Genomic DNA, 20751 nt, shown 5'->3' with positions numbered 1-20751 from the left:
AGGGAAATGGTCTTGTTTTTCTGAAAAAGGCATTACACTTGCTTCGGTGCGCATGACTTGAAGCCAAGCTGAATGTCGTCGACATATGTACAATAGAACATCATGCGGGGAATGTACAAGTGCAAAGAATTCATTTTGATGATAAAAAGTGTGCAACTAAGCACACCACCTTGTGGCACGCCTGGTTCCTGGACAAATGTTTGGGAGAGCACACTGCCTAGACGGACACGGAATGTCCGGTTTGACAGGTAACTTTCGATTATATGAAACATTCTTCCGCGCACACCAAGGTGGGACAGGTCTCTTAGAATTCCGAAACGCCATGTTGTATCATATGCCTTTTTGATATCGAGGAACACAGAGAGAAAATATTGTCTATGGACGAAGGCGTCTCTTATCTGTGCCTCGATACGCACCAGATGGTCGGTGGTGGATGTACCCTCCCGAAACCCACACTGAAATTGGTCAAGCAGATTGTGTGTTTCAAGGAAATGTAAAAGTCGGCGGTTTATCATTTTTTCAAAAAGTTTACAAACGCAGCTGGTTAGTGCAATGGGCCTATAACTTGAAACTGAGGAAGGGTCCTTGCCCTGTTTCAAAATAGGGATAACAATAGCCTCTTTCCAAGAAGCAGGGATGGTGCCCGAAAGCCAGATAGCATTGTATAGAGAGAGTAAGGGTTTTCGCGTTTCGAGCAACAAGTTTTTCAACATTTCATATGTGACACGGTCGTAGCCTGGAGCAGAATTATTGCAAGAGTTTAGCGATGTTTGTAGCTCAGCTAAGTGGAAAGGTTGGTTTTATTCCTCGTAATTTGTGCACTTGGATTCTAGTTTCTGCTTTTCTATTTTTCCTTTGTGTCTTTGGAAAGCTTCAGTGTAGTGTGACGAGCTAGACACCTGCTCGTTGTGTGCACCGAGGAAGTTCGCTTGATCTTCCAGGCTATCACCCTGTGTGTTTACGAGTGGGAGTGAGTGTACTTGTCTTCCTGCTACCCTACGAACCATGTTCCAGACTTTAGCCTCTTGTGTATATGAATTTATCCCTGATAAAAACTTGTGCCAGCTTTCTTTTCTGGCCTGCCGACGCGTTCTCCTGCCTCGAGATTTTATTTTCCTAAAGCTTTCAAGGTTTTCCGCTGTCGGCGAGTTCCGCAGCAACCTCCATGCCCTGTTCTGTTCCTTTCGCGCATTCTGGCACTCAGTGTTCCACCACGGAACGTGTCGTTTGCCGGGCAGTCCAGATGTTTGTGGAATGCACTTGGTTGCTGCGTCAGTAAGAAAAGCCGTGAGGTACTGCACATCTTCATCTATGCCTAACCCGCATATGTCAGTCCAATTTAGGTGAGTAAGCTTTTGAAATCGTTCCCAGTTGGCTTTGTTTACCAGCCATTTAGGAACATGTGGAGGACATTCATTTATTATTGGTGTACTCAAAACTAAAGGGAAATAATCACTTCCGTATGGATTATTTATGACTTTCCACTGAAGTAATGGTACAAGTGAAGGAGATGCGATACTGAGGTCTATGGAAGAGTAAGTTTTGTTGGCAAGGTTATAGTATGTTGCCTCTTTCCTATTCAACAGACAAGCACCCGATGAAATGAGGAATTGTTCAATGAGACGACCTCGGGCATCACAGCGAGAGTCACCCCACAGACCATTATGTGCGTTCAGGTCCCCAAGGACCAGATAAGGTTCAGGTAGTTCATCGATTAAAGACTGGAATTGAAGTTTTTCGAGACGGTGGTGCGGTGGTATGTACAAAGAGCAAACAGTGACAAGTTTGTTTAGAATAACTGCTCGGACAGCCACTGCCTTGAGGGAAGTTTGAAGGGGTAATTGTGTGCATGCTATACCTTGACTTACTATAACCGCTACACCACCTGATGGTAGCAAGGCATCATCTGTATCCTTTCGGAAGATTATGTAGTTACGTAAAAAGTTTGTGTTAGTTCGTTTTAAGTGTGTCTCCTGTACACACAGCACTCTTGGATTGTGTTCATGGAGGAGTTCTTGTAAGTCATCGAGGTTTCGAAGAAGGCCTCGGATGTTCCACTGTAATATTTCTGTCTGCATATTTAAACAAGAGAGATACTGCTGTGTGTACAGAGAGTATCCTGTGTTGGAGTGAGCTCGTTAATTCAGGTGGCAGGACGGTCGTCCGGCCCCGTTATTGGTTTTTTATTTTTCTTAACGCGCTCCAAGGAGGCGCGCCGCTCTTTTGGTACCAAGGGTACCGTTGTATCCATTGCCTCCCCAGAGGCACTGGTTGCCCGCACATGCGAGCTGGTGGTTCGAATTTTAGGCCTCGCCTGTTGAGGGGAGGCCTTGAGACCAGAGGACCCTCGAGTCTCCGGCCTCAATTCGCTAGGCGGCGGAGTAGACTGAACTACTGCCGCCTTGGGGGCAGGTGCCACAACCGTCGGCTCGCTCTGCGCTGGCCGAAGGAGTGACGAGGGCTGGTGCGGCGTTGCCCCCTGACGCGCCGCATCAGCATATGTAGCGCCATAAAATGGCGACACTCTTCGTCTTGCTTCCTTGAATGTGATGTTTTCTTTAATTTTCAATGTGATAATTTCTTTTTCTTTTTTCCAAAATGAGCAAGACCGTGAGTATGCGGCATGATTTCCGCCACAGTTCACACAATGTGATGGTTCTTCGCAATTGTCAGAGTTGTGGCCTGACACTCCACATTGTGCACAAGTTTGGTGACCACGACAGCTTTGTGAGCCGTGGCCATACTTCTGGCATTTGAAACAACGACGTGGGTTAGGTATGTATGGTCTGATCGACGTCTTTGTGTACCCTGTTTGAATACTTTCTGGCAGATTACTGGAAGCGAACGTGAGTATCAGGTGTTTCGTTGGTGTTACCTTGTTGTCTCTTCTAATGGTGATACTTTGTACATTGGTCACATTCTGACTCTTCCACCCTTCCAGAAGTTCCTCTTCAGTCAAGCCGAGCAAATCAGCATCAGAAACTACTCCACGGGTTGTGTTCATCGATCTGTGTGGCGTTACAGCGATGGGAGTGTCACTAAAGGTTGATAGACTCTGTAGCTTTTCAAACTGTTCTTTTTCTCGAACTTAAAGGAGGAGGTCTCCGCTGGCCATTTTGGTAACTTTGTACCCGGCTCCAAGAGTTTTTGTGAGACATCTGGCTACTACAAAGGGTGGTACGGTTCTGGCTTGCTTGCTGCTTATCTCACTATGTATAACATGAAAATGAGGGAAGTTTTCACTTGATCGGTTGAAAAAGCCTAAGTCTTCGGTGCGTACACGCTTTAAGGCGGTACGATCATTTAATAAGGGAAATGCTCTATGCATGCCAGTTTAATTTTCTTCAGAAGCGCTGGCAGCCACCCACCATGGAGCCCAACGAGGGGACGCTACAAGTTTGTGGATGCTAAAACCTGCAGACGCCAGCCGTACAACGCAACTATAACCCAATGCGCCTAGACCAAGGTAGGCTATTTGCACAGGGTTAACCCTAGCCGCCAGAAAGTTTGGAAGCAAACGAAAGAGAGTAGAAGACAGGACAGATAAATAGTAAGAGATAAAGACGGGGATGTAGGGAGAGGGAGATAGGAAAATGCGACTGCCGATTTCTCCTGGGTGGGTCAGCCCAGGGGTGCCGTCTACGTGAAGCCGAGGCCAAAAGGGTGTGTTGCCTCTGGCGGGGGGCCTTAAAGGTCCAAGCACCCAGCGTCGGCTCAACCCCCAGGATCCCCTTTTCCCCGGACACAGCAAAGCCACGCACGGCTAGGCGTGGGAGGGAGTCAAAACTCCCCCGTTAGCTCGGGTCCGTGGTGTCGCTACACACCAAACGCCTGCTTGCAGAGGCGCCCCTGCGGGGTCAATTTATAACATCTCTGTGAGATGAATGTGAGTGCAAATTGATGCTAAAATAGTGCTTTTTCTCCGCCGAACTGTTGCTGTTACACACGAGCTATCGTGTTCATCTTGGTCTCGTTTGGATGGGTCGCTCTTCATTTTCCATTTCCCGCCCCCGCTGGCTCGTCTTGCTCATTGGTTTTTGGGCAAAAACGCGTCATCGAGAAGCACTAGCGCGCGATTCTATTGGCTGCTTGGGGCACGTGACAAAACGTAGGCATCCGATTGGCCAGGTGGCATTTCCGGCGTCTGCTTCACCATCGTGACGTGCACGGACATGCGCCATTTTAACATGGTGCTACTGACTGCCTGCGGCAGTAAAAAAGTTCCGTGCTACAGCAATTTGTGAAGCAGGTGCGGCTATCGTTTGTTTGCTGTGAACTTTAGAATGAGCCCCGCTATGGCTCAGGACAACGAGGATAACGAACTTGCCGTGGTCAACGGCGGTTGCCGAGTCACCGGTGTAGGTCTAACTCACGTACGAGCCCATTGGCTGCCGACAACGTCTCTGTTTTGCAGGCTCATCAGTTAGAGGACGGCAAGTAAAAAGCATAAGTGAAGCTACAAGAGATATCAATGTTTGTTGTGACGGAACGGAAGCGTAGTCTCGCTATGCGCGTCGATGCTGCACTTCCCCCCACCTGACGAAAGGACTTTGAACTGCGCGACGGGTCGTCAGCGTGGAGTACGCCACGCGTCGACGAACAACAGGTCAATCTGTTCGCGGTGAACGTGCTCGCCGCCCGCGCAATGGAGGCTACTGGCAACAGGTAGACTGCTTTTAACGATGTGTTCGCAACGTTGTCATGGTATCCGCTTGAAAATGTGGCAGTCTTACGTGAAAAAGGAAACTAACACCTCGGCACTCGTGTAGCCTTGCAATTGATTAGCAAGGGAGCAAGTTTGGCTCACGACATTTGCGGGTAACTCATTTTGGACAAGCCGGAAAACATCGCTGTGATATTCGACGGTCCGCAAATGACACGCGCGCATTCATCGCACATCGCCGTCAGTACAGTCACCGAACTGATAAGCGGCCTTACGGCAAACGAGCACACGGCGACAACTTGCTACAGGACTAAAAGAAACCACACACTCGTGCAAACAATCAGTCCTATTACATTTCTGGTGCATATTAACTGACTTGAAGTATGTGTGCCATGATATTTTTCACTCGGAACGGCAAAATAAAGTTTTAACTGCATTATTCTCGAAGCACAGATTTTGACCACTTTCTTTTACTTGTTCGGTAAAAGTGGACCTAGGACAACTAAAGCTGTAATTGATTTTGCACAATGTAGCTAAATGTGCACAAAAAATAAGGCTGAGAACCTATTTTTAATGGGCAGCTTCATTTTTTATTTTTTTATAAAAATTTTTGTTTTTGGTTAGATGGAATGAACTTTATTGTGCTGTTATTCGAGAAGTACTCGTTCAATTATCGATCAGCTTACAATGTTGCACTCCTTAGGCTTTCTAGTATCCACATTTATGTTAGTGACTATGTAATTCTAAGTACATACATTTTTACGGTTTTGTACACCCTGCATGAAAATTCCTGCAATATATCAGAAACTATTACAGATAGCAAAATAATTTGTTTTGTAGCATGGAGCTATATGTATAAACCACACAACATAGCAAGTAGATTTTGATTTCTCTTGAAGCAAGTTTTTTAAATTGGTCTTTTGTCTGACCACACAATAGCCTCATTCAGAGCTATGAAGTTTAGTGTACTGTAAAGTAAAAAATAATGACCAAATCAAAAAGTGCTTCTTATATTGTGTAGCTTGTGCTTTTTAGTGGTGATCCCTATACTATTTGTAATTTTCGGACTGATGGTTATTTTTCTATTGTGGTAGCAACAATAGATATTGTTGTCCTAATTAAATAATTAACTAACTAAGCGATAGAAAAAATAACTACATAGTTAGAATATGGAAGACAAGCTGAGTAAGCATGCCAACTTTTGTCACATTTGGTTCAAAAATAAATGAGAGAGCCCTAAGACCCATGTCCCCTCTTAAGTACATGAGTGTCACCTGTTACAAAATCAAACCAATGGCCTCATGCTCACTAGTTATTAAAGAAAAAGCTTTTTCTTCATTTTTTCTGTAATAATGTGCTACCACATAAAAAAAAGATACAAAAGGTTTGTTCATCATGTGAATTGAACCCAACGTCACAATCACAAGCTCACCTATTACTCTTATGCTTTCTGGCAAATGCAGATGGTGACATTTTTAAAAATTTTTGTGTGCAATGACTGACTATAATAACAATTGTACTGTCTACAACCTAAATATATGATTAAGTAAAAGATTACTGGTGAAAAGAAATTGCACCTCTTCATTATTCGATATTCAATTTGTATTCGAAACTATGTATTCATATTCAATTCGTATTCGAAAATTTTGATATTCGCACACCCCTAAAAAAAAATATTTTGTGGATGTTGAACCGATGTGAATCAACAAAACTTCTTGAACCTTTTGCCAATTGGAGACCTGTGTCTGGTAAGAAATCATGAACATGTCATTGATTTTTAAAAACAATCAAGACAGAAACCTTCTGGCCTTCTCTATTGATCTGAAGGATCTTAACTATTCCCTTCCTCAATATGACCTGATGAAATGCGTAGCCCACTGCTTAGACAGGTTTGGAGCAGTATGTTTTAAATACGCTTTCAGTTTGACATTTCATCAATTTTTAAAGCTTCTTTTTATTTTTATTTTAATTCTACTTAGGCGGCATGGGAAGGCACTGTTATTAAATAAAAGAAATGGTATCTGTTCTGGGTCTTGCATTGCTCCTTGCTTAAAAGTGACCTGCACCTAGCAAATTGTGGCCACGCTCTTCATGATAGACTAAAAAATCACCTTGACGTGCATGTACTCAGATCTGTGGACAATTTTTTAATTGTTTAAAACCATTAATTGTGTAGTTTTGACAGTGAGGTCTCTAAAATCATAACCACATTCACAAAGGCCCTGTCCCTACAGGTGTTGACACATGAAATGCCCAAGGCCAATATCATCAAGTTTTTAGACTTAGGACTCTACTTTTGATCACAGAAAGTTTGCTGAAGTAATGAGCCATGAAGCAATAAGCTCGTCCTGTCATTTTCTTCTCCCATTCAAAGCTGAATAAACATGCCATAGTACATTTCTATTTTCTACAATCTCAGTATAATCGCGGGAAAGTCAGGAGTGGATGTGGTCTTTTCTGCTTCCGAACATCTACAAAAGTTATGTCGATTGGTTGATTCACAATGCAACAGTGTAAACGCTTGTCTCATTAATCATTGAACATCTTTCGTAAACTGTCCTCGCCACATTGTTTATGCTATTCCACTTGCCTGTACAAGAACCTATGTTGGTCAGACTGGCAGATGTATCAGTCAGAGACAGAAAAAGCATCATTGAATGTCACAGAAACAACCTCAAGTCATTTGGGCATTCATTGTGGAGATTGCGGATGTAAGCCCTAGTTCGAAAACACAAACACAGTAATTTTATTTAACGCACCTGGCAAAGACGACAAGCGAGATTATGGAGGCATAGGAAATTGTGAGATTAGCAAACATGTGCGTTAGCCAACCTTCCCTATTGCTTTCTCAAAGAGCTTCAATACCTTGATTTGATGCAGTGACATACATTTTTTGCTGCGTTGTGACAGAGCATTGTACATGTGCTCGATTGAACGATGTGAATCCACAACACATTCTTTTGTTATTTCCCCTCACTCACGACGTATTGATGGGTCCGTGCAAAAATAAAAGATCAGTTGAAAGCAGTGCTCTGTTCGTGTCAGTTCTCTTCTATGTCCTTGTCTGTTTGCGCTTATCACACTTCGTTTGTCCTTGTGTTTTTACACTTGCTTTAGATAAAAGAACAGATCATTGTGAAGTTCGCAAATCAAGTTGAATTGGTGATTAAGATGGTGAAGTGGAAGTGCTGAACAATTGCCAATTTAATTTTGAGAGAAAGTGCTTCCATCAAGTCGCACGTAGCCCAATGGAGCTGCAAGAACAAAGTTTAGACAGGGTGTGTACCACCTATCAGTTCCATGCTGGCTGAAGTGCCATGCTTCGCAGCTACCATAGACATTAGTGCCACAGTTCCCTATAGTGTATTTATAGAAAACTCTAGGTCTGGAGGTACATGCAGTGAAGCAAAGTAATCTTGCACAAAGTGTTTCAAATCAGAAAGTGCATGAACGTTTACTTGAACGTTGGAGACACCTATGTCCAATTCATGCATTCAATTGCGTGCAAGCAAAGTGGGTGATATGTCCCCCCCCCCCCCCCAAAAAAAAATACTGCATCTCCACGAAGTGAATAAGTGGGAGAAGCAGCGGAATAGATCGGCCTACTAATCGTAAGTCACCCGTAACATTGCCCCCTCACACATGCAAACGAGTGACAAAGCGGTATACAGTTATGCACAATGTTTGAGACTGGCAAGGCACAGGTGCCTTGGCATAGTGAACTTGCCACATGTCAATAACCTCAGAGGGCTAAGTTGTTGCTGAGGCTTCATCCTGGATAGTTTTCACACGGTTGCTTACCAACAGTGAACTTGGGCCCGCCAATAAATGCTGCCTGGGAGAGCTACCGCTCAGTGCTTCCTCATCTGTTCCTTTCATACAGCATACACGTGGCACTTGGTCTTCAAGTGCTAGCAAGCATACGCTAGGTGTGCATCCCCGCAGCAGTAACAAGATACGCCCACCAACGCTGCCGAGATGCAGAGGCTAGAGAAGGAGCATAAGCTTGTGCTATCTCCTCGGCATCCCTCTTCGCTGCTTCCACTGGAAGGGTGGTACGCATTGAGTCTTCTTTCCAGCAATCTTGTTGCCAGACAGAGCATGTCTTCAAGCTCTTTGCCCAAGTTGCAGTGCTCGGAAAGGCTCTTCAGTGCTGAAATGAAGTTGCTGACTTTTCGCGTGAACGCACGAGTTGAAGTGTAAACGCTGCACAACAGCAGAAAACTTCAGGCAGCAGTGGTTTCCCAGTACCGACAAAATCTCATCCAGTGTCTTGTAATTTGACTGGTCGGGCTTGACTAAATTGTCAAGCAGCACAAATACTGGGAGGAGAGGAGTGGTGGGAGAGGGACAGAACGGTTAGGTTCTGCGACATTATCCAATTATACCAAAAGTAGAGGCGCAAATTTCCACCACCTAGCTCCACATTAGACAGATCTCAGGAGGTTGACTGAAGGCAACTTCAAACTATAACATTTCCCAACCTGAAGCACCTAAATCGCATCTACCCCGAACTATACCCAGATGACTCGTGTAAGCTGTGTAGCATGAGACGCGCCACCCTAGAGCATATGTTATGGGAATGCACACAGATACAGGACGCCAATGCAGTCTCCCCAGAACAGCTTGGGGCACGGTGGAGAGCCGCACTGATCAGCTCAGATCGGACAGATCAAATATGGGCCATCCAGCGATCACGGGAGGCGGCTGAGAGACAGGGTCTCTCCACCGCCCCTGGCGTGGCTTAGGCCCACGCCTCAATCCGCTGGTTAAATAAAGTTTGCTCACTCCCTCACTCACATCATCTGCTTTCTGCATACAGTCAAATCTCGTTACTACGAACACCGAATTAACGATTTTTTCAGATTTACGAATATTTTGAAAATCCCCGCCAGATTGCCTATATATTTTCAATGTAAAAATATTTCAGAACAACGAATTTCAGTACAATGTATATTTCAGAATAACGTGCATAATTTATTTGCTCGCCCATACGCAAGGAACATCAGTTTTACGAATTTAGTTAAAAGTAGCAGCACCGCAACTCTCACGTAGCGCAGTAGCCGCTGTTTTTTTCCATGCACGGAAGCTATCATCATCACCGTGTTGAGAGCCGACTGCTAGCACCACCACACAGGTATGGTTTGATGTGTGGCAGCTTAGCAGGCCTAGCCTCGTTGCCTCGTCCTTCGTCGTGCGTCCTTCGTGCCACGCACGTGTGAAGTCTGCTGCGTTTTGTTGTTCTTTTTTTCTTAGCTTTCTGCAAAGTGTTTGGAGACCCGACGATGAATGCACCAGGTGACAGCGCTAAGAAGAGGCGAAAGCAGTTTTCCCTGCAAGAAAAGGTGGATTTGTTGAGGGAACTTGACTCGGGCAAAAAGCAAATTGACCTCTGCAGGGAGCGTGGCATTGCCCCGTCGACTGTCGCGACCATTTGGAAAGACAGAGAAAAGATTCTGAAGCTTCACCGAGAGTCACAACTTGCACCTACGAGGAAACGGTTGCGCCTGGGAAATTTTCAAGATGTCGACCAAGCTGTGCTGACCTGGTTTAAAGATGCCCGGCTGCAAAACATCCCAGTGTCTGGCCCAATGCTTCAAGAAAAAGCCCGCGAGTTCGCCGACGCACTTGAAGTAACTGGGTTTGATGCAAGTGCGGGTTGGCTTTTTCGTTTTCGCCAGAGAAACGGCATAACCTGGCAGGTAGTCTCAGGTGAAGAAAAGGCTGCGGACAAAGAGGGTGCAGATTCCTGGCGGAACGATCGTTTCCGAGAGGTGGCAGAGTCGTACTCCGAAGACGACATTTTCAACGCGGACGAGACCGCGTGCTTCCACCAGCTCTTACCGGATCGGACGATGCACTTCAAAGGTCAGCAGTGTAAAGGAGGCAAGAAGTCGCATCTCCGCGTGACGGTCTTGCTCTGCTGCAATGCGTCGGGCACGAAGAAAATCAAGCCGCTTGTCATTGGAAAATACGCAAAGCCTCGCTGCATGAAGAACGACGTATCCCTACCGTTCGACTATTGTGCGAACAAGCGTGCCTGGATGACAAGAGAATTGTTTTCGCAGTGGCTCATCAAACCCGACGAACAAATGAGGAAAGAAAATAGAAAAATTCTTTTGATCGTCGACAACTGTTCAGCCCACATTGTGAATGTTCGCTTGATGCACGTTCGCCTGGAGTTTCTGCCACCGAACAACACGTCGTTGCTGCAACCACTAGATCAAGGCATCATAAAGAGTGTTAAGGAGGAATTTCGCAAGCGCCTTGTGCAGCGTTTTATTATAAATCTCCGCTTAAAGCAGCCGACATCAGTCAACGTTCGTCAAGCGGCGGAAATAGTGACGGGAGCTTGGTGGAACGTGAAGACGTCAACAATCCGTAACTGTTGGCGAAAAGCAGGCCTAATCAAGGCGCCTGCCCAGGTTGAAGACAACCTGGAAGAGGACCACAGCAACCCAGGAGACCTGTGGACTGAGGTTGAGGAACTGTTGCCCCGACGTCTCTTCCTTCGACGACTACGTGGAGAGCGACAGCGCAGCACTAACGTCGGCGGACATGACAACCGAGGAGATTGTCAACAGCGTTCGCGACGTCTCCAGTGACGACGACGACGACCCGAAGAAAGAGGACTCTGTATCACCGAACACTGAAGAGGATGAGACCATATCGCACTCGGATGTTTTAGTGCACATGAACAAAGTCCGCACCTACATTGGTCGGTGCAGTGATGTGCCCGATGAGGTGCTACGTAAGGTGGAAGGTGTTGAGGCGTACTTAATCAGCCGTTTGTGCTCCACGCATCAGAAGAAAATCACAGATTTCTTCAAATAAAGAACATTTCAAGTGTGTGTAATTTTTTTTTTTTTTTTTTTTTTTGTGTTTGCTTGTCGGCGCACAAGGCAACTGCCAAGGTACGTCATGTTCGCTCCTAGGTTTGACCTCTTGCTTACAATCGAAGTTTTTCATTACAACGATATTTCAAAATAACGTACGAGTTGCGGCAGCCCCACTTAATTCGTTATATCGAGATTTGACAGTACAGCAGTTGATGAACACGGCTGTGCACTTGACTACAGTAATGTAATTTGTCATGGAAAATGCCTCGAGCCAGTACACAAAGCAGGACCACATGTTGCATCCTCCTTTGAAAGGATTGCTGAAATATGAAATTTAGATGGAAGATCGAGCAGCACATATTCGTGAGGAAATTCTTTTCGTTCTCATCACCAGTTCATATAAATGTAGATTTACAAGAGTAGATCTATTAGTGTGAAAGCAACAGGGCATTTCAAGAGCCTAAAACAAGTTGACTATTTATTTCATCTGCATCCCCATTTTCCACTCACCTGGCGTGATGTCCCTGTGATGCCCCCTACACCAACACAACAGAACCGTGCAAGGGCACTGTGTGTAAGCGTTGTGACACTCGAAACATGAAAAATAACATTTGACTACACTTCCACCCTCAAAAGATGGGAGCACAGTTTTGACACTTTACAGTGACCCTGTTTGAGGCCTCTGCTTTCTAACTAGTGCTGCAGTGTAGTCGTGTAATTTTTCGGATTTCATCTGTTTGGGGCACAATTTCTCGGCTCACTTGCAAGGCATGTTGAACCAGACAGAGCAAAAACAGCATGTAACCCTTGGCCTAGTGACGGCACTGAATATCTATTGGTGGGATGTCGCAACTTAAACACCGAAAATGTTTTATGTGCTGTTGCTATGGCAACCAAGGTGTCCACTAGCAATGCTGGTGTTCGCAGCCCGTCAAGTTTGTTCGAGTGTGGAAAACGCAGCTTAGGCTTCCAGCTTTAGTTCCTAACATGCCATAGCCATGTTTACTGACCAAGAAAATCGTATTCCCCTAAACGGCAACTAATTTTAGCCTTGAACTTGTGTAGTCCTGCCGATAGGCATTCCCCGTGATTAGCTGACTGATGGATGTGCATGCAGCATTGTTACTTAGGTGAGGCTCACGAGCAACCTCACATAATGGGTCTGCGCACCTGAATTGGATTGATTGACGATGCTAACTGCAGCTCACCAACGTGGCCGCTCTCTGAAATTAACGCAAGTGAGAAAATTTTGAGGTTGGTCGCAGTGGCGTAACTAGATAGGACGGCGCCCAGGGCAAATATATTTCCGCGCCCCTCATTATGCCCGTGATAATGTTTGTTATTATTATTATTATTATTAATAATAATAATAATAATATTATTATTATTATTATTAATAATAATAATATTATTATTAATAATAATTATTACTACAGCTCCTATTAATAATAATATTATTATTAATAATAATTATTACTACAGCCCCCCCCCCCCCATTAAAAGCGCTAATGTAGGCTTCCGCGATTGCCTACTGGCGCGCGGCGGGCCATTTCGGAGGCCAAGGGCCACCAGTTCTGATTTCGATGAGCTACGCCCGCGTTTTTGTATAGTATTTTTCTTTTTTTATTCAAACTTCCGGAAGTCCCTTACCCGTCATTGTTCTCTTCCAGTCCACACTGCAAAAATCTTGACGGCACGGGCGCTTCCCAGGCCCAAGTTTCTCGTACCTAAGCTTTCGCGCTATTTGTGCATCCCAAGGAATGCAGGGTGAGTACAAAACAAAGCAACCAGCTAGACACCGCGCCCTCGGGTCTGGTATGGGGGTTAAACTGGTCGGAGTGTTCTGCCGTTTCGCTCCGTTCGCTGTTCCATTGATGGAGGTCATCCTTGTGCGGCCGCATTCTTTCAGGGAAGTTCTTGGTTTCTCCAACGTACGAAGCGGGGCAGTCGGCACATGCTGTCGGGTACACTACGCTCTGCGCTTTTTTCGCAGGTGCGTGTTCTTTGGGCCAAAGGATGAACCTGCCCATGGCGGTGGATGGCATGTGGGAAACGTTGACCCCCGCCCTTCTATTGCTTTGCTGGCGCCCGCGATGCAGGGAATCAACAAACGTCGCCGTCGTGTCACGCTTTCTCCGTCTTTCCTCCAGAGAACTCTGCGAATAAACGCCTTTGTTTAGCCTTTGGTGCCGAGGTCACGGATTATATTCGCCCTTCCTTCCGCCGCTGCGTGGACGATTAGTCGTTGGACGATCGGCTATTTCGTTGGAGTTTTCTGTTCTTACTCAAAAAAGGTGCATTCGAACTTTTTTATTTTATTTTGTTTACGTACGTGGTTGGTTTCAGGGAAGCTTTCAGTAAGTGGTTTGGGAGGCTGGTGGGGTTCGCTGAAACTCATCTAACCCAGTGCTGCGGAGCACAAAACAAAGCTTAGCCGAGGGTCATGGGAAGGCACGGAGGTAGCGCAGCAAAATGAAAATAGAGGATCCTTTTCCCGATGCAAAAGCCATTGCGGCAACCCTTTCCTTCACCACCATCCCCACTTCCAGTCGTACATTACAACCTCGCCCCTCCCCCCTTCCAGGCGGTTTTACGGAAAAAAACATTGACAACCTTTCCAGGGGGCGCCAACCCGAGGACTCGGCTTGGCGCCCCCTCCCTAGTGGCGCCCGGGGCACTTGTACCCCCTTGCCCCCCCCTAGTTACGCCACTGGTTGGTCGAGCATTTTGGCATAGCGCGGTGTGCCAAAATGCCCAACCAGCCTCAACATTTTCTCAGTTTCACAGTATTGGCTCAGCTGGGTGCAAAAATTTGAAATTTTATCAAATTGGCATGGCTGTTGCACCCCTGTCCTCAGACTCTGCTGGGACAATGACCTGGCACTCCACTCAGCTACTGTGTGTTGTACATGGGCTTCTAACATTTCGCCTCTATTGAAATATAGTAGTCGAGGCTGGGATTTTATCTCACCACCTTTGAGTGAGCAGTCTAGCATCATTACTATACCTGGGGACAACTTTCTGTGGCAATAAAAGAAAGGCTACGTGGGCGGAGCTACCGCTCTTGTACTTCTTTACGAAGTAGTCCGGTTCGGCTAGCATTTTGACTGACGGCCGCGTTCATGTTCTCTCACTGCACACAATTTGATATGCCTGCTTACACAGTCATTTGTGAAAGAATTTCGACACAAGCTTCTTTGGCAAGTCGTCGAAATAGCTGGAGGCCGACGCGCGCTCACCTAAAGACGAAGACACCATTTTGACTGTGAAATGCACATAAAATGTGCAATGTTTTCAGATGCACAAAAACGCGAAGCGACTCTTCGTAAAGCAACAACAAATATTGGTATCTTCTCGGCACGTGCAAGTCTCTTCGAAAACAGCATCTAGCAGAAAATGTTGTTTTCTTTTTTATTTATTTCACACGGAAAACATGAACGTATTCGTGGCACTATATTCTATAGCGGTGGCACATGCCCACTTGGGCTCCATAGCCCTCCCTTCGTTGCCACACAAAGTTCTCCCTAAGTATAGAGCACCACAGTGGGCGTATACACAGTATGACACCTTACTGTTTTGAGTTGCAAGAAATTGCAAGACTTTCTATGAGACAAAATCAGTATGGGCACCAATGAGGCAGTAATGAAACTGAATCGGTTAGAACAAGCCAAACTAAATACAGCTGACGCAATAGGCAGCAATTCCTTCTCAATCACACTTATTCAGAAAGAAAACTCGAAAAACCCATGCAATTAAAACAATGCTGTCTATGGTGTTCTCTTAGTGGAACTTGTCCGAGTGCTGGACTCAGTAAGCCAGGATCAAGCAGTGTTGGTTACAGGAGATCTGCCGAGAAATTCATGTTATTTGTGGGTAGCAAAAACACTCAAGCAACATTAAAGTTTTAAGTACTCGTTGTAAACCAGTGACACAAACCTGCTTCAGGCGGTCATAGTCCTCCCGCATTAGCTTGGTCCCTTCAAGCTCACGCACCCTGCTTTCCAGGTGTGTCCTTACATCCTGGGCATTCCGGCTCTCCTACGAGATCACACGGGTTCATCAGGTGAGCTAGTGTTGCATAATAGTAGCACATACTATGTGTAAACCATTTTAGGAAAAACCACATGACACACACAACTTTTTCCTTGAAAAAAAAGTGACACATCAGGCGAAGATTTCTGCCATATTTCCTGCATCTATCTTGCGGATCTTTGTAAAATCACTTCTCTAAATAATGTTAGTAACTCAATTGCTGACAAAAAAAACACTATGTAAGACTTGTACATTGAGTGCACTGTGTTGTCTACAATTATCACGTTACTGTGAGGAAAGTTGTATATTGTTAGACTAAAAGGTATTTTAATGACAGATTGTGCAAACACAGTTACAATGCAAGAAACAAGCAATAACCAGGAGGTTCTCAACGGTACACTGTAAAAGTCATGTTTGCACGCTTGATTTGTGTAGATGCACTGTAATTAGCAGTTTTCACAATTAGCTTGCACATAAAATAAAGGAAGCCACAGTTAAAAATGAGTTAGGAGATATGTGTAAGCTCTGCTTTAATTTGTTGTTGGGATATCCGAAAATGAGGAAGATGACTTTGATGTGGATGAAATAAACAGTCGGAAGCCTATCTGTCTGTTATACGAGCTGCGCCAACACAGGCTGGGCTAGCCCGAAAACCCGAGCTTGGCCCGGCCTGCGGGCTGGGTTGGGCCTGATAACAGATGGTTGGATCAGGTTCAGGCTGGGCTCAGGCCCATCAGCTTTGGGCTCGAGTATGGCTCGGGCCTCAGTCAGGACCGGATCAGGCGTGGATCTTTTAGATATCGGTATAATGGCGTGCAAACACTGTTTGGTTTCGTTTTTTGAACATGACACATTCTCAACTTATTTTGTCGGCAGAAAAGCTGAAGCCTCTTGAATGAAGCCTGCTGAGGCAGTAGGACATTGTAACAGATGTAACAACCTCACAACAAGGATCTTCTATTTACACTGTTTATTACAGATACACTTGTGCCCGAATACGCATAGTAGCTAAGAAAGAACCAAAGGTGCGCAGTCCTCGCGAGCCTCATAATGCCTTATGAGTTATGAATATGCCTAACCCTCCTCCCGCTCTCCCACTAAGCTGAGCCCAATTGTGCTGCTACTCACTAATCTGTGTGTTTGTGCACTTCAGTAGCATCTTAAAAATGACTGCGGGCAATAATGAAGAATTTCCTAAAGCAAACACTAACTGGAAGCTCAGTTTACTATAATTTAGACAGAAGAACAAAGATGGTGAGAGGAAAACGGGAAACACCGTGAATCGACTTATAAATTATCTCATGCGATCACACACGAGCTCTATTAAAATAATCTGATGTTACTATTTTTTTTAAAGCACTTAATGGACTTGAAAAAAAGTGCGTTTGCATCAGCCGACCTTGAGCTTTCGTGCACATGCATAATTTTATCCAATTTGCCAATAGCGTCTGTCGCTGGAACGTAGTGCGTGAGGTAGTGCGCAGTGCTCTCGTTAGGTTTTCATATCAAAGAAAATGATGGAATGACTGGAGCAGTGCTACTGCATCAAATTTTGCCAGAAACTGGGTGACAGCCAAGCGAAAACCATGGGGAAGATCAAGATGGCTTTCGGTGATGATGCTATGAGCTGCACACATATTAAGGAGGGGTACAACTGGTTTAAAGATGGCAGCACATCAGTGTAGAGCGAGCCACGCTCCGACCGGCCATCAACATGCCGAAATAATGAGGTCATTGCCGAAGTGAACACTGTGGTGACATGGGACCGTCATGTGACTATTCGGGAGATTGCGGAAGAGGTGAGCATCAGCACTTTCTGTGCACATTTCATTATGACCCAAGATTTGGCCATGAAGAGAGCTACGGCGAAATTCGTGCCAGAACTGCTCACGGTGCAGGAAAACCAACTACGTGTTAAAGTCTCACAGAAAATGCTCGATTTCGCAACCAGTGACCATAACTTCATGAACACCATTATCACTGGTGATGAGTCTTTGATGTACGGATACAACCCAGAAACCAAATCCCAGTCGTCACAATGGAAACATTGCCCGTCACCAAAACCAAACAAGGCCTGCCAAGTGTGCAGCAAGGTCAAAAGGATGCTGAGTACTTTTTTTGACTTTCGCAGTGTGGTACACCACAAGTATGCACCACAAAGTCAAACAACCATTAAATAGTACTACAGGGATGTCCTCCGTCTCCTACGTGATGCTGTGCAGGGCAAGAGACCCAAGTTGTGGTCAAACTGGCACATCAATCACGACAATGCTCCTGCACATTCCTCACACTTGGTCCAGAGTTTTTTGGTGAGAAATCAGACTCCTGTAGTTCAGCATGCTCCTTACTCTCCTGATATGGCCTCTCTGTGACTTCTGGCAGTTTCCCAAGCTCAAGAGGACATTGAAAGGAGAGCAATTTCAGAGGAGGACGTTATGGCTGCATTGACAGCCAAGCTGAACTGTATTTTGAAAGAGGCCTTCTCAGATTGCTTCCAACAATGGCAGCACCACTGGAAAAAGTGTGTAGAGTACCAAGGAGACTACTTTAAGGAGGATTACATTTCTAATATTCTGATTATGCCTGTTATTTTTCTTCCAACAAAAGTTGGATACCTTTACAAATGAACTCATATACTAGATGTTTCACTTAATTCTGATAAAAAAGATAAAAAAACCATGTGCTCTAGGAGGTTCTAACTCCTGTACATTAATGATAGCCAAGTGTTTAAAAGATGCACTTATTTAGGTTGGAGAGGGTGCATTTTAGGAAATAACCTCAGTATACCAAGGTAATAATATGCTGATATCTGCCTGACTGTTTTTGTAATTTAAGCTAAATTGGCCGAGGTTGACCAGTTTTACGTGGCATACGGTCAACAGTTCTGAGCAACGGTAAAGAGCTATGACCTCACACAGTGCACAGCTGGTGCGCCGAAGGCCTGGAAGTTTATGAAGTGACGTGTTCCTAGTGGGCTGTGCATCGTGGACGTGCTATTCCCCTACAGCCGATATGACTCGCACATGCCCAGTGTACTGATGCAATGATATAAATACAATGCATGCATTAAAACCTCATTCATTCTTTTTCTGCACCCTGCTGTTGCTTCAGTCATTAGCAAGTGCGTTACATGATGTCACAAGTGGTGCTCGGGCCGCCTGCGAAGAAGCAGATAAAGCTAAGACCCTCGAAACCTCTGCAGCTGACTGGTAACCTGGATTCGTACTGGGATGGCTTTAAGCAAAAAATTTGACCTGTTCCTCTAGGTGACTATGCCGTGAAAACATCCCAGGACCGAATCGTCAAAAGCCGCCTTCCTGCTTAGTGTTGCTGAAGACGATGCCCTTGAGGCATTCAAACACCTTCCAGTTCAGGACCGAAGGAAGCCGGGAAGACCACGGCACTGTCGTGCGAAAGTTTGAAGCCTGCTTTAAGGTAGAAAATGAAATACATGAACAATACATGTTTCGCTCAAGGAACCAAGCTGAGAGAGAGCAGTTTGAAAATTCCTTCGGGACCTTAAGAAACAGGTGGAGCAGTGCAACTTTGGAGATTCAAAAGATTTAATGGTCAGAGACAAGTTAGTGTTTGGCAGTAACAATGTGAAACTACGTGTAAAAATGCGTCATGGAAAAACTGAACTCTGCAGAAAGCAGAAGAAATATGCAAGGTTGCATAAGTTTTGGCGCAAAGAAAAGTGGTCTGGTGCGAAAGCAACGATACGATAGATGCTATCTCAAAGCAGACAGAGAAACAAGTTTAGAACAAAACAGCAGCGTCAAAGTCACAATTATCGGTGCAAAAAGTGTAAATGCTAGCACAAATTATGCCAATGTTTTGCTTATGGCAAACAATGCAAATTCTGCAATAGGCTTCATCATTTCGCAGTATGCTGCTCGATGCATATCGGCAAAGACAAAGTCGACGAAGTCGATCAAGGTTCCGAGTTTGCTGATGATACCTTCGAAATACTCGAAGCTGGCCATTGAAACAGGAGAAGGAAGGATTGGAAAGTGACCGCACATGTTGCCACAATCAAGTAGCACTGTTTAATGTTGACACTGGCTCCCAAGCTAGCCTACTACTCTTTGCTGTTTACCGAAAAATAGCAAATGAATTTCATTTTAAGCCCTCTAATTCAGTACTTCGAGCATACAATGGAGGAGCGGTCAAGAATTTCCGGAGAACGTCACGAACCGTCACTGCAAGAGACACAACTAAAGAGATCATATTCTTCATTGTCAAGCGTGGCCAGGCCCTACTTGGCTTGGATGATAGTAAAAGCTTGGGACTTTTTCGGCACACTGTTGGCACAGTTGACGCTTCACACAAGTATGAGGTAATAAATACTTTTAGCACGTATTTACAGTCTCTGATGCCTAAAGCAGCCTTACAGCATGGTGCTGAAAGCAGGTAATGTGCCCGTCATGCAGCCACCACGCCAGGTGCCGCTCGCATTATCTGAGCCGCTTTGTGAGGAGCTGGAAAGAATAGAGCATGCTGGGATTATCCCGAAAGAAACTGCCCCAACATATCGGGCGAGTTATTTAGTTTTGGTGCAAAAGAAAGACTGCAGTTTAAAAGTATGCATCGATACAGGGCATATCAAGGAACATATCAAGAGGCAGCTTTGCCAGCTTCCTAAACGGGAAGATATCGAAGCAGGACTCACCAGGGGTAAGGAGACTAAATTGAGAACAGTTTTTGGAACAGCAAAATTTTAATTTTGGAGCAGAAGAACCTTGGTTCGGAGCAGTTAGCCGCATTGAATATGTCGTCCTGGAAGCTTGAAAATACAATTTTTTAGCAACGTAAGAGCACAAGTGCATATTTTAATTTGCTCATAATACACATAACACTGAAACTGATTTTGAAAGAAGTTTTTTAAGCACATTATTGCCAGGTATGAACTGCCTGCCTTTGTACATATGTACCACATGACCTATCAATCTCCCGAAAAAACACGTGAAAAAATACTTTTAAAAAAGTTTTGTTGAAAACTAGGTTGCCCGGAAACAATTACTAAGAGAAATGCATCACACTCAAAAAGAAATTTAAAAATTGTGATTGCACAAGAATCTTTTTTATGAAACAGTGGTCCTTTGCTTAAACAAAAGCCTGACATGATAGCATCAAGAGCTTTCAACAGACAACGAAAGTGCATATGTACCACCACAGTTCGCGGCCACTTCATGCGGGACCCCGTTCAAGATGCCA

The 20751-nt window shown here is 45.0% G+C and overlaps 1 protein-coding gene across 9 annotated transcripts in view; it reads right to left on the bottom strand.

Annotated features, from left to right (window-relative positions):
* LOC119167714 (uncharacterized) overlaps positions 1 to 20751 on the bottom strand; it is a 537665-nt gene that overhangs the window by 159831 nt on the left and 357083 nt on the right. For all 9 annotated transcript variants that reach the window (XM_075865823.1, XM_075865821.1, XM_075865822.1 and 6 more), the window contains one exon: positions 15439 to 15540. In XM_075865823.1, the coding sequence (XP_075721938.1) occupies positions 15439 to 15540 (102 nt within the window). The remainder of the gene's footprint in view (positions 1 to 15438; positions 15541 to 20751) is intronic.

Source organism: Rhipicephalus microplus, chromosome 6 (genome assembly GCF_043290135.1).
Source record: "Rhipicephalus microplus isolate Deutch F79 chromosome 6, USDA_Rmic, whole genome shotgun sequence".
NCBI lineage: Eukaryota > Metazoa > Arthropoda > Arachnida > Ixodida > Ixodidae > Rhipicephalus > Rhipicephalus microplus.
This window is presented reverse-complemented; position numbering and strand designations above follow the sequence as displayed.